We start from the raw sequence: 14,794 nt of genomic DNA, 5'->3' as shown, positions 1-14,794 counted from the left end.
CTGTTAACCCGGGAGAAGGTGTTAGGCATTCCCGAGTTCCGTAGTTCTATCACGGTCGCTCAATTGTTATATTTGGTTTAATTATCTGATTTTAAACAATTACAAAACTATGTACTGATTTTAGCTTTTTAACCGCTTTTATTCAATTTTTAAGGAAGATTGAACGTCGTTCAAAACATGTCATTGGATCGCGCCACATGAAATGCACCCGCAATCCGCGACATATTTTATTCAACATTGTTGGGATTTGGATTTGGGTCATATGAAATGCACACCCGAAATTATTAATTAAAGAAAATCAATTTTAGGAACGCTCCTAAAGCAAACTACGGAGATTCAATTTTCAATAGCAACATTTGTGAGAGCCACGTGTCACGGAAATTATTGTGGAAGGAACAAAATAAATTAGTGTCGGAAATGTGGGCTAGTTTGTAGCCTTACTGACAGTTGGGCCAAACCAATTAGGCGAACAAAACAGTCATTGAGCCGGAGAGTTTTGAACTCGTGTGGCCCATTCATCATTTACCATTACAGTAGCCTAAATATCAAGAGCTCTAATTGTTCGATTCATTTTAAAGCTTAAAATACCACTAATGTAACTCAAATAGCAACAAAATCAGGATCCTAAAAGTTATTGATGCTTTAACAGAAATAAATATAAGCATGTATCACAACTAGTGAACAAATGGAATTAAGAACTCTAAATATATGGCTCTAGGACCAAAACATCTAAGAAAAATTTCAACATAGACTCACATTCATAAAGGGAAAGAAGAAATTGCAGGGGATAAGATAAGCAACAAATCTAATCTTTTCATTTCTGAAACTTAATTAGGCAAAAAATCTCCAAAACATGAAGCATGGGAATTTACCTCTAAACCAAAATTCAGAGAAGTCTTTCGAATGAACTGAGATCGGAACCGTCATCGATAAACTTGTACGACACCTCGGCTTCGCAGACGGATAGCTCGGACGAACCTATATCGAGACTACTATTTCATCAACTTTTCCAACACCACTCGTCACCTCCCTTTCACTCCTGATCTTTCATTGCTGCTTCCCTCCCGTTGCAGCTATGTGCGTGTGTGTTGTAGATGGGAAGCTACGACAACGGAGGGCTTTCTTGTTCAAGGAGGTGTGTCATGGTTGAAGAAGGAATACAAAAAAGGCTGACAGTGGTAAGACGACGTGAGTAAGGAGCTGTTGGTGGCCTTTTCAACTCGTTTTTCGGCGAGGTCATCGTTGTTCTGTTGAAGAAGGCCGATCAGTAACGAAGGGGTCATTCGTGTTGGTTGAAGAAGAAGCTTAGGTTCCTAAGGTTTTGGTGGTGTTCACTGAAGAAGAAGAAGAAGAAGAGAAGGTTCAGTAGGGGTCGTTTATGGCTGCTTCCTTGTTCATGGCTTCTCAAGGAGATTAAAACGAGGGGGTGGGGGGTCGTGAAGAAGACGACGCAGGGGGGTGGGGTTCGTTCCCTGCGCAACTACGTTTTCCAGCATTCTTCGTTATTATCATGCGAAGCTTTGCTGCTTTTCGTTCCAGCCCTCCTCTCGTTAGGTGTTAGCTTCTTATATATACATAGGTCTATGTTAGTTTTGTAGGATTTTTAGGTTAAGAGGTATGGGCCTAGGAATTATGGGCTTGGCAATTGTGGGCTAGGTCCAAAATTAGGCCTAAAGATGGGTTGCTCGAGCCCAAGCTCTATTCTTTCGCTGCGAACGAGATTAAAAATACGGGCCCATTTGTTAATTATTCCTACTATTCAAATAATTATTAAAATAAAACTAACCATTAAAACAAATCTATTTTTGGTATTTTCAAATATCATATTAAAATAAAAATACGATACTATTTTGTATATATATAAAAAATTTTAAGATTTTTTTAGATTAAAAATGACTACAAAACATTAATGAACCTATTTTTGTGATTTTTTGTTTTCTTGTAATAAAATAAAGTAAAAGAGTCAAAATTACTTAAAATATCTATATTATGCCTAAATTAAATATTTTACGCTAATATATAAAAAATCTCGGGGAGGGTCAAAATCACATGTCTATAGCTGCCCCTCTTTGACGGGAAACGTACATAGTTTTCAGACAAAGACTGACTAGACAAGTTTTTGACCCGACCCTTATTTGGAGAGACTAAAGCTAAGAGAGAAAGGAGTGTGACCGAGCCCTAGTATCTGGGCTGCCTACATATCCTTGGCTATAAAGGAATCAGGCCACGTGTAGTTCAGAAATGAGTGAGGTGATGGAGTATACCGAGGTGGAGAGCCGGTCGAGGTGTCGTTCCGTCGAGGTTCCGGTCCGCAGTCCTACTATTACATCAAAATCAAAACATGAAAAAGACTAGCTAAGCCTATCAACTACGAGTTACAAGATTCCTATCTATAAGTCTTCTGAAGCTTGATCTTGAGTCTTGAATGGTTCTTCATGCAGACTTTAGATTTGAACCTTGGCGCTTGTTAGCTGCAGGTGCTAGCTCGTTCTTCTTCAGCTTTTGGGTCAGGACCGGACATGTAGTGCTTGTGACTTCCACCACTTCTTAAGCAGTTCACATCTTTCATCAACTTCTGCATTTGGATTCACTTCTTGCCTTTCTCTCTTTTCTTTATTGTGACTAACTTTTGTTGATTACCTCGGACTGTTGACTCGCATTCTTGCCGCGAGATTCTTTGGTTGCTGACTTGAATTGCAATCTAAGATTATTTTCCTTTTCTTCAGGTGGACGCCTAATTGTTGAACTCGAACCGTCTTCTCTTGTTACTTGACACTGTTCTCCTTTGCACCTTGAACCATTTTCCCCTGAAACTTGAACTGTCTTCCTTTGAAACTGTTTTCCCTTGAAACTCGAGTTGTCTTCCTTCGACACTGCTTTCCCTAGAAAATTGAGTTGTTTCCCCATGTTCTCCAGGTGGGTGCCTTATTACAACAAAAATAGACAAAACAAAGAAATTTTCTGCCCCAGTTTGCACTAGGAAGTTTTGTGGGTTGTTAGCAAAATTGTAAACCGCTTGAAATATTGATGCAGCGATGAAATTACACAAAATAATAGACTAGGAAAACTATAAACTAAGCTTGACTAAAATAAAAACTGACCCTATTCTCCAGGCGGGGCTCCCTGACTGCTAACTTGAAACGTGTTCCATACTCTCCAGGCGGGGTCCTGACTGCTGACGTGAAATGTATTCCCTACTCTTCAGGCGGGCTCCTGACTTGCTGACTTGAAATTTATTCCTTGCTCTCCAAGCGGGCTCCTGACTTCAAGATAGACAAAACAAAGAATTTGAAAGCTAAAATTTAAATTGTACTCCCTTGTTCTCCAGGCGGGCTCCTGACTACTGCGCTTGAATGTATTCCCTACTCTCTAGGCGGGCTCCTGACTTCAACTTGGAATGTATTCCCTGCTCTCCAGGCGGGTACCTGATTTCAACAAAATAGACAAAAACAAAAGTCCCCGTTAAATCTTTCTATCTAAGAGGATCTTTAAACAACTCCCCGTTATCCAGGAGGGTCCTGCAAATCAAAAGTCCAATTTTATCTTAAGAGTGACAACTTTTATGGCTGAATTATACTACCCTACAACAAATTTTATGCTAAATGTTGTTATCTAATCGAAATCTTAAAGCTAAGTCCCATTACTCAGGAGGGTCCTGAAAACTCCTAATTGAATCCTATCTCGAACATGCAAACTTCTAAACCAACTTATATTCTTTTGGGATACATTTATGCTAGATTATGCTATTTTCTGAACTTTAAACTAGGTCCCATTTTCCTGGAGGGTCCTGAAAATCAAAAATCAAACCTGTTTGGTGACTGCCTTTCCCACAGAGGGTTTCTCCGAAACAAACGAGATTTCTGCCCCTGTTTCAAATCAAAGAAAAATCTTATCAGTTTAAAAATGTGGTGGTTGGTTTGTGGCCTTGACTTTGAGGGAGATTGCTCCTTCACTTCCCTTGATAACTGATTTCCACTCGAGGACCTTGCTTGCTTATGGACTAACCACTTTCTCTGTCATCCTTATCACAGAAAATGCCCCTTCTCCGTTCAGACCCAATTCCCTTTATCTATTGCATTGCTCATGAACTGACATTTACCAACCTTTGTGTTTTACTGAAAATACCTTTGATTCATCCACCTAACACCTTCCATCTGTTGCATCGTGCCCTTGTATTGACATGAATTCCAAAGCACATTAATTGCCATCCACCTAGTGCGCATATTGTTCCTCCCTGACTTAAATCACTGGCCTTGGCCTTGAAGTCTATTGTTCCCTCACTTGTCACGATAACTTTGATTTCGGCTTGGAATACCTTGCTTGTTACTGGTTAAACACTTTCTTTGTTGATCTCATCACAGAGAATACCTTTGACCCGTTCATCCAACATCCTCTATCTGTTGCACGGTTCACGAATTGAAATATACCAAACCTTTGTATTTCTAATGGACCCCAAAGCATGTTGATTATTACCAACTCAGTGTGATTGTTGTTCTTTCCTGACTTATGACACTGATGTACTGGACAGATCCCGTTTTGTGCAATTGGAAAGATGATGGCAAATTTTGAAGTCATTTTTCACTTATTTTGACCAAACCGACTCAGGAAGAAGAAGTAATCAAGACAAAAGGAACAGAGTAAAGGACAAAGGAAAGAGATGATTCCTAACAAGAAAACTACAAAGTAGAAACCTATCAGATATGGATACCAACTTTAATGACCATGACATGCACATGTTGATTAAGTGGACTAATCTGTCAAACAAGTCTGATGTTCGACTCTTGTTATACCCCTGAACCATGAAACTGGACTTCAATGCTCTGATTATCCGATCTGATTCACAATCCTTATTCGACTTGTAGTGCCTGAAGGGTTTTCACCATCAAGGCTATCTCATTCTATTCTTTCTCTCAACTTACCGTCGCCTTACGGTTCCCGCGAGGGTTTTCACCAATAAGACTCTATCATTTTTGGATTTCTCTCAGCTCCTGTTGCCCTACGGTGCCCATGAGGGTTTTCACCAATAAGACTCTCTCATTTTCATTATTTTTCTGCTTGGGCCAGAGTATTGCCCCTGATATGTATTACCTCTCCTTGCTTGACTTGGAATTCCTCGAAGACTGATCGGAAGGTCTTTCTTTGGACCGTAATGTGGGCTTTTGGATAGGGTTAAAAAAAAGGATATCAAAGGCTCAAAAACAATTCTCATAGGTTCAAAATTACAACTTTCGGAATCAGATTCCATACAACAACCACAATTTCTGCCCTAGTTTCTTGCTTGTGGACTTTTGGATTTTTATTTTGATTAGACCGAACCGTGAGGCTGCCTACGTATCCTTAAAAAGGAATCAGGTCGAACGTAGTTCATGACATAGGAATTGCTCTGTTGTTGTGATTTTTCTTTTCTTTTCTTTCTTCCTTTTCTCTTTTTGTTGTTTTGTTGTTTTTTCTTTCTTTTTTTCCTCTTTTTTTCTTTTTCTTCTTTTCTCTTTTGCTTTTCTCTTTTTCTTTTTATTTTTTTCTTCTTCTTTTCTCTTTCCTTCTTTTTTCTTTTTTTTTTCTTTTTCTTTCTTTCTTTCTTTCTCTTCCCTTTTCTTTCTCTCTTTCTTTCTTCCTTTTCTTATCTTTCATGCTTGTGTTTTCGATATTTGCTACTGATTCCGAAAGAGGGGCATGAAAGAAATTAAATAAGGCTCAAAAAGGGTGACGAAGGATAAAGTGTTTAGATAGAGGAACAAAATTCCTTCGTCATTCTAACCTTCAAACCTTCCAAGTACAAACAACACAATCAAGGAAAACATTCGTAACATCTTTTGGTTGCGCCAGACTTGATGACTGTACCCACACATTCGCCTTCTATATTTGTTATATACAAAGCACCATTGGACAACACTCTCACTCTCATTACCGCGAACGACCCCCTACAAATTTGGGGCAAACTTGCTTTTATCTTCAAATTGATGCGGCATGATGCATTTCAATAGGGGTTCTTTATGTTCTATCTGCCCCAGTTTCACACAATTCGGGCTTGAAGTGATCTCAAAATGGCTTTACTTATTTCCCTCAAATGTCCTTACATCTTCAACATTGTTTCATTGCTTCATGATTAAACTGACTTTTAAAACCAGGCTGAGAATTATGCATGCATGTCACGTCACTAGAGTCAATAGGAAAAAGACTATAAAAGGAAAAGAGAACTAAATAAAAATGACTAGAAATAACAGAAAACAGAAACTTGCATTAGACAGATGGTGAAAGGGTTTGGACAACAAAACAGACAAACTAGACTGGGGTTACAAACCTAGAACAAACCTAGAAAACACTAAGCAGACTACTAGACTAAACAAACTAGGCAAAATAAGAGGATAGAAGGGTTTGAGTCACAATACAATATCTGGATTACAACCCTGAAATAACCCGGACAACAAAAATGACAACAAAATAAACCACCAAAACTCCCCCCTGTCTAACCAAGACAGGAGCGTCTTTCCAATTGCCAGGCTCGGCATCTTAGCCACTGAATTCTGCATCAACATTACTAGGACCTTTACAAACTTCCATCACATTGTTCTTAACAAGTTGCTTTTGGGTTCCCTTTGCTGGCTCGTTCTTAAGATCAGCCTCTGATAGCACTGAAAACTTTGCAGCACGTGGACCTTGGAGGATCTTAGAAGAATTTTCATATTCCTTTTCAAAACAAATCATAATCACCATATGCATCTCATTGCGAGCAGGCGATGGACTTTGGCTAGTGTCTGCTGCATCTGGATTTTGCACGACAATGTCACCTGCATCAATAAGCTTCTGAACTGCTTTCTTCTTATTCTAACACTTCTCTATGTCATACCCTGGGGCATCTGAGCAATATGCGCACCTTTGAGAAAAATCAAACTTCTTTGACAGAGGGTTCGACATTTTTATATGAATCGGCTTCAACATGTCCAATTGCTTCAACTTTTGGAACAAACTGGCATATGACACTCCCAATGGGGTGAAAGCCTTTTCTTTTTTCAGCAACCTCTCATTCTTAAATACTTGATTGGGCCAGAAACCTGATCCAGGGGGTTTTCGATAGGCTCGTGGGGGTGGATAGGCATTTTATGAAGCTGGGTACTGAGAGAGTGATGTACGATTTTGGGAGTTCCGTGGAGAGAAGTGGCATTAGGGAGGAACATCTGGTGCATCAGGATATCCATGGGGACGATGTTGAGGCTGGAAGTGTTGATCGGGAAAGCCCATCGGATCATCTTTTCTGTTTCTCTTTCTTCCACCCAAGCTTATTGGGATGTTCTGAATGTGTTTTGAACAGCTCATGATTTTACCTGATTTGATTCCCTCTTCTACCATCTCCCCCATTTTTAACACATCATTGAAAGGCTTTCCCAAGGCCGAGATCAAATGACTAAAGTAGGTGGGCCCCTGGTATATTAGGAAGAGCTCAACCATTTCTTCTTCCCCAATCGGGGTATTGACTCGAGCAACCTACTCCCTCCATCTGAGTCCAAATTCTTTAAAACTTTCCTCCGGCTTCTTTTCCATTTAGATAGGGAGGAGCGGTCTGGGGTAACACCTGATCTGTATTGAAAGTATCGAACAAAATCTTGAGCCATGTCACCCAATGTAGGCCACTTACAACCATCTTGACGATTATGTCATTCCAATGCTACCCCAGTCAGGCTCTCACTGAAGTACGCCATCAATAAATCATCTTTCTCGCCAACACTTCTCATTTTATTTCAACAATCCATCAAATGGGCTACCGGATCCCCACACCCATCATACAAGTTAAACTTTGGCACCTTAAACCTCGCAAGCAGATGAACGTCGGGGGATATAGACAATTCTTTGTAAGACATGCTACCCTGACCTCCCATTCCTTGCTTGTTCATTAAAGACTGTTCTATGCCTTTCAGCCTCCTGGGTATCCCATATCGCCTTTTTCTTCTTGTGAACTCTTCATTTACAACATAAGACCCATCCCGCGGACCCTGCTTGTATGAGTTGGGAACCTTGTGGGCAACCTCTGAGGGGTAATATTAGGCATCATGAGCTTTGAATGAGTATTCATCGTCGGGGATAGTAGATGTGACAGGAGGACGATTTTGGGGAGAGGTAATTAGAGGATGAGTGATGGAGCTACTAAGACGGTTGGGAAAGCTGTGATAAGCGGGTAGATATGGAGAGTATGGAGTATCATCTGGCATTGTGTTCGGAGCTTGGGTAAGGACGGCATCTAGAAGGCTAGGTGGTGGCGGGGGTGGTACCTTCCCAGTCATCCAAGCCTGATACATGTCAACCATGTATTGTTTTAACATCTTTACCTCTTCAACCAACCCATTGTTCTGTTCAACCAATTGCGTTCGAGCATCGGTATCAACCAACTTAGTTCCGTTGTCGTCTGACATTGCCTTTTGACTTTGTGTTGTAGAGAAGAGTTACCACTTTAAAAACCACAAACCAACCACCCTTATGCTATGAATATAACAAAACGAAGCCATCACGTTAGCGTTAGGGCATTTAACATAAAATAATCTCACTTTACGTGCAATGCACCTAACCACAGTTATCGGTTCTAAAATGACTTCGAGGGTACAAAGGTCAGTTGACATCATCCCAATTTGTTCATTTCAACCTTCTCTTTTCTTTGTCTTTCTAGGACTTCTTGGCTTGCCCATTTTCCTTCATTTCTCTTTTTTTAATCATTACTCTCTCTTTCTCTCATATCTTACATCCCACAATTGCACCTCTTTTTTTCCTTCTTTTTTTTTAATAATAAAAAAAATGATTCGATCGACCCCTATGTAGGTTGCCTACGTATCATGACCCTGCATGAATCAGATCTTTGCGTAGTTCTGGGAGATAAGTGTGAAATAAAACATTTTTGGGGTTTTCAGTTTTTATAAAAATAGATGCTTCGATTACAAAGACTCAATACTAACAACTTCCAAAAGACTTACAGACTCTGATGCAAAGACAAACACAGACTCCGAAAATAAGCTATCACACTCTAAAGAAATACAGACTCAAAACAGAAAGAAAATACAGACCCAACATGACCTACAGACTCTGACGAAAATGAAATACAGACTCAAACAAAAAATCACGAGTAAATCAATGTTCCTGGTGCCCGCGAGACATCATTCGGTCTCGCCACGGGCCTATGTGCAAGATCCCTTTGAAGTCGGTCCAAGTCGTTCATTATTTGTTTAACAAAGGTCATCACTGCTGCAAAAAATGTAGTGTGAGTCATATCCTCACAGATGTGGCAATCCTCACAGACTCTGTGCGGAGCATAAGGCTGGATACTCCGCAGACCCATCAACAGCAAAAAACACACCTCAGCCGACATATAGATTACTTCGTTGACCGAGAGCCATCCGAATGTCCATTCGATCTTATTCACAGTCAAAGATCTTAAATGAGCATGCCATGCTTCCGTGCCATCTGGAAACTCATAACCTTCTACTCGTTTTTCATGTTTTTCGATGCACTCGAGGCCAATCATACAACAATTCAAGTATTCGGGACGATGGAAAAGGTGTTCCTCCATCCATATTTGTAACAGCATATTGCATCCTTCAAAGAACTTTGCTCCTTCTCGACAACGAGTAAGAGCTCGGTAAATTTCTGCCAAGATCAACGGCACTATAGTCCCATTTGGCTTCTTCGCCATAAAGTCAACTATCCCTACTAATCCCATCTCTATGTTCCCATCTTTTCTCGAGCAAACCAGAATACCAAGGAACGCCACTATGAAAGCCAATCCTCTCCGAGCTTCCCACTTGTCTTGATTCCCAGCATGAGTAAGACCAGTATCTGGTGTTTCGAAGCCACGTGGATTCCTGTATCGTCGGTACAGAAAGTAGAAGGTACAAAATCCTTTGGCCAAATTTCCATCTCGGACGTCTCGACTGATGCTTAACAAGTCCAAATATTTGTGGGGGGTCACTATTCTTGGTGCTACCTGGTATTGACTTCTGAGATTCCCTTCGAAACCAACATAGCCTGCTATCTCTTCTAGCGTAGGAGTTAACTCAAAATCCGCAAAGGCCTCAATCACGTCTTTTCTGGGCTTGACCTTCAAAAGCCCAATAAGACCGCCTAGTGCTTTTGTCGCAATTTTTCTACTGTCGTTCCCCAAATCATGCCACCACATATGTAGCTCCAAAGGGATATCTTCACGGACTGAGAAAGGTTTATTTTGATTTGTGCTCATCCTGCACATTTATTAAGGTGATTTTAGTTTAAAAGAAAACCATGACTCATTTTGACTTAAGAAAAATGACCACTTCCAAAATTTCCATAAAACATTCGGCCTTGCCAACACGGCCTTTCAGCACTTCAAAACGAAGATTTTAAGGCTGTGTCAACTAACCGGCCAAAACCTTTGAAAGGGACGAGAGTGGATGTTCTTGCGAAAACAGCCTTCCGGCGCCCTTTTAGGGACATTCAGCTATTTCTGACAAGAATAGCATCATCCTAATTATTTTCAAATCAAAGTAAAATTTTTGGGCTTTTGGGCTATTTTTGCAAAGAGAAAGTTGGACCCGATAGGGGTTGCCCACGTGTCTCACACCCTGTGAGAATCAAACTGGCGTAGTTCGAGCAAAACACACTATTTTTGAAAACAAGAGTCTATCGTTTTTATTTTATTGGCAAATAAAACTATTTTTTGAAAATAAAACGAACTATTTTGAAAACAAAACCTCTTTCTCTCTCCCTTTTGTTTTTTTTCATGTCCTCGAAAATTCGGCAGAGTTTCGACACTATTTGGACATTGATTTTTTTTCAGAACAGGCGATTAACTCTCTTTAACCCTCGTACTGTCATTTCTCTTTCCTCAACCTTTCCCAATATTCATAAACCGGTCAGCATACAAGTTTGAAGTAAATAAATGCACAAGTAGCAAGTAGGATGCATCAGGATGGTCTTTTGTTTCGGGTGCACTTGTCCTAGACAGACCCAACCCCTGTGTTGAGTCTCCAAAGTCAAAATACACATGATGCAAACAAACGTTCCTACTAGGGATCCAGCATGAGGTATTGTTATATTAGGCTTAAAACCTGGGTTTATTTGTTTTAGACCTAGTTTACCCGAGCGAACAGCTCGAGCTAGGGGGGGCAGCGTACCGGGAATATAGAAGCTTCACCGACTTTGCAACTTGTCCGAACCTCGTTCTAAATTTGGAATATGACTCTAACAGAAAATAAGTCACACGAAGTGCACAGTTCTTCATGATTTAGAAGACTCAGAGAGAAGAGGGATTTCAAAACAGTTTATATACAGTTCACGGAATATCAAAGCGGTAAAAGCAATCAATTAGCACATTAGGCCCAAATCATGTAACAAAATCAGATAATGGATAAAGCCAACTATAACAATTATTCTAAGCTCGAATTCTTGAACCCTGAACCAGAGATTCTAGGTTCGATCCCCAGCAGAGTCGCCAGAGCTGTCACACCTCCTTTTTCAACTACACCCCCGGAAAGGGTATAAATAAAGGTAAAGGGAGTTTTTCCAATTAAAAGACAATCGAAACGAGATTTATTATAAAGATTCAGAGTCGCCACTTTGGAGATTTATGGTGTCCCAAGTCACCGGTTGAATCCCGAATCGAGGAAAATATGACTCTGTTTAACAGTCCGCGAACCAGAAATCTGGGTAAGGAATTCTGTTAACCCGGGAGAAGGTGTTAGGCATTCTCGAGTTCCATGGTTCTAGAACGGTCGCTCAACTATTATATTCGGCTTAATTATCTGATTTTAAACAATTACGAAACTATGTGCCGATTTTAGCTTTTTAACCGCTTTTATTCAATTTTAAGGAAGATTGAACGTCGTTCAAAATATGTCTTTGGATCGCGCCACATGAAATGCACCCGCAATCCGCAACATATTTTATTCAACATTGTTAGGATTTGGATTTGGGTCACATGAAATGCACACCCGAAATTAGTAATTAAAGAAAATCAATTTAAGGAACGCTCCTAAAGCAAACTACGGAGATTCAATTTTCAATAGCAAAATTTGTGAGAGCCACGTGTCACGGAAATTATTGTGGAAGGAACAAAATAAATTAGTGTCGGAAACGTGGGCTAGTTTGTAGCCTTACTGACAGTTGGGCCAAACCAATTAGGCGAACAAAACAGTCATTGAGCCGGAGAGTTTTGAACTCGTGTAGCCCATTCATCATTTACCATTACAGTAGCCTAAATATCAAGAGCTCTAATTGTTTGATTCATTTTAAAGCTTAAAATACCACTAATGTAACTCAAATAGCAACAAAATCAGGACCCTAAAAGTTATTGATGCTTTAACAGAAATAAATATAAGCATGTATCACAACTAGTGAACAAATGGAATTAAGAACTCTAAATATATGGCTCTAGGACCAAAACATCTAAGCAAAATTTCAGCATATACTCACATTCATAAAGGGAAAGAAGAAATTGCAGGGGATAAGATAAGCAACGAATCTAATCTTTTCATTTCTGAAACTTAATTAGGCAAAAAATCTCCAAAACATGAAGCATGGGAATTTACCTCTAAACCAAAATTCAGAGAAGTCTTTCGAATGAATTGAGATCGGAACCGTCATCGGCAAACTTGTACGACACCTCGGTTTCGCAGACGGATAGCTCGAACGAACCTATATCGAGACTACTGTTTCATCGACTTTTCCAACACCACTCGTCACCTCCCTTTCACTCCTGATCTTTCACTATTGCTGCCCTCCCGTTGCATCTATGTGCGTGTGTGTTGTAGATGGGAAGCTACGACGACGTAGGACTTTCTTGGTCAAGGAGGTGTGTCATGGTTGAAGAAGGAATACAGAGAGGGCTGACGAGTGGTAAGACGACGTGAGTAAGGAGCTGTTGGTGGCCTTTTCAACTCGTTTTTCGGCGAGGTCATCGTTGTTCTGTTGAAGAAGGCCGATCAGTAACGAAGGGGTCATTCGTGTTGGTTGAAGAAGAAGCTTAGGTTCCTAAGGTTTTGGTGGTGTTCACTGAAGAAGAAGAAGAAGAAGAAGAAGAAGAAGAAGAAGAAGAAGAAGAAGAAGAAGAAAGCTAAGAGGCACTGTTTATGGCTGCTCAAGGAGATTAAAACGAAGGGGTGAGGGTGGGGGGTCGTGAAGAAAATGACACAGGGGGGTGGGGGTCGGTCCTCGTGCAACTGCGTTTTCCAGCCTTCTTCGTTATTATCATGCGCAGCTTTGCTGCTTTTCGTTCCAGCCCTCCTCTCGTTAGGTGTTAGCTTCTTATATATACATAGGTCTAGGTTAGTTTTGTAGGGTTTTTAGGTTAAGGGGTATGAGCCTAGGAATTATGGGCTTGGCAATTGTGGGCTATGTCCAAAATTATGCCTAAAGATAGGTTGCTCGAGCCCAAGCTCTATTTTTTCGCTGCGAACGAGATTAAAAATACAGGCCCATTTGTTAATTATTCCTACTATTCAAATAATTATTAAAATAAAACTAACCATTAAAATAAATCTATTTTTGGTATTTTCAAACATCATATTAAAATAAAAATACGATACTATTGTTGTATATATTTTTTAAGATTTTGTTTTACATTAAAAATGACTACAAAATATTAATGAACCTATTTTTGTGATTTTTTGTTTTCTTGTAATAAAATAAAGTAAAAGAGTCAAAATTACTTAAAATATCTATATTATGCCTAAATTAAATATTTTACGCTAATATATAAAAAATCTTGGAGTGGGTCAAAAATCACATATCTACAAATACCACTGGCTGATGGAAGAGCTGAATGAATAGGGCGAATCATATAACGCCTACCATGATGACCTGTAGCTGGGGCACGGGCACCAGAATAATGGCCCAACTCTCGAGACCTCTTGGCCTCTCTCTCCCTAGCATGCATACTCTCAATCCTCCTAGCAATGCTCACCACCTGCTGATAAGAAATATCCATCTCTAACTCACGAGCCATGCTAGACCTGATGTTGGGAATAAGCCCCTCAATAAACCGGCAAACCCTCTCGTGGATAGTAGAAACCAAGGCTGGTGCATGCCTAGCCAAACTGGTGTAACGGACAGCATACTCTGAGATAGTCATAGCACCCTGGCGTAAATTCTCAAACTCTGCACGCCATGCGTCCCTGAGGCTCTGAGGAACAAACTCCCTCAAGAACATATCTAAAAACCGAGACCAAGTTAGTGAAGCTGCCTCATCCGGGCTGTCTAACGCACAGGTGTACCCATAGTGCGGAGAATACGGCGACACTCCTCCAGACATCCCAGGGCATCATCTAAGGCTAACCCACTGAATATAGGAAGATCATACTTCTTGAACCTCTCAAGCCTCCACTGCTCATCCTCTAAAACTGATGCCTTGTCCTCGGGCTGACTTGGGGCTACAGGCTGTACAGGAATAATCTTCGGGACCTGATTAACATGCACTCGCTGCTCAGGAGTGTGGGCAGCGGGGGTCTATGCACCTACCCCGGCATGAGATGTGGCTGCAACAAGGGAAAGCAACCCTGCCTGAGCCAAAGTGGTGTACATGCTCATGAACTGCGCAAGAGTCTCCTGAAGGGCTGGAGTAGTAGTAGCAGTAGGCGTGTCAGGTGCCTGAACTCTGGCTAGAACTGCTGGTGGTACTTCGGTGGCAGCCCGCGCAGGTGTTTTAGCTATACCACCTGTACGTCCTCAGCCTCTACCCCGACCCCGGCCTCTGACGGCTGCAGTAGGGGCGCAGGTGCCTGATCATCTCGGGTAGCACGTGTCCTCACCATCTGTAAGAGAATAAAAGACAAAAGTTTAGAAT

The 14,794-nt window shown here is 40.7% G+C and overlaps 1 protein-coding gene across 2 annotated transcripts; it reads right to left on the bottom strand.

Annotated features, from left to right (window-relative positions):
* Positions 1-1,969: 1,969 nt before the first annotated feature.
* Positions 1,970-13,637, bottom strand: LOC142172922 (uncharacterized). Of its 2 annotated transcripts, none has more exons than XR_012702150.1 (2): positions 12,543-13,637; positions 1,970-3,425 (listed from the first exon to the last, which is right to left on the bottom strand). XR_012702150.1 is itself a non-coding variant. In XM_075236997.1 (2 exons), the coding sequence occupies exon 2, from the start codon at positions 10,214-10,216 to the stop codon at positions 9,101-9,103; it is 1,116 nt and encodes a 371-aa protein (XP_075093098.1). In that variant the 5' UTR covers position 10,217; positions 12,543-13,607; the 3' UTR covers positions 8,879-9,100. The 2 variants fall into 2 exon arrangements, 1 of the variants encoding a protein (XP_075093098.1); XM_075236997.1 differs by lacking the exon at positions 1,970-3,425 and adding an exon at positions 8,879-10,217 and having other exon boundaries at positions 12,543-13,607.
* Between the last annotated feature and the right edge of the window lie 1,157 nt (positions 13,638-14,794).

Source organism: Nicotiana tabacum, chromosome 18 (genome assembly GCF_000715075.1).
Source record: "Nicotiana tabacum cultivar K326 chromosome 18, ASM71507v2, whole genome shotgun sequence".
NCBI lineage: Eukaryota > Viridiplantae > Streptophyta > Magnoliopsida > Solanales > Solanaceae > Nicotiana > Nicotiana tabacum.
The sequence above is the reverse complement of the archived record's forward strand: the minus strand, read 5'-3'. Positions and strand labels throughout refer to the sequence as shown.

What these genes read in the sequence shown, in the direction of transcription:
- LOC142172922 (XM_075236997.1), bottom strand. Translation starts at nt 10,216, where the DNA reads ATGAGCACAAATCAAAATAAACCTTTCTCAGTCCGTGAAGATATCCCT.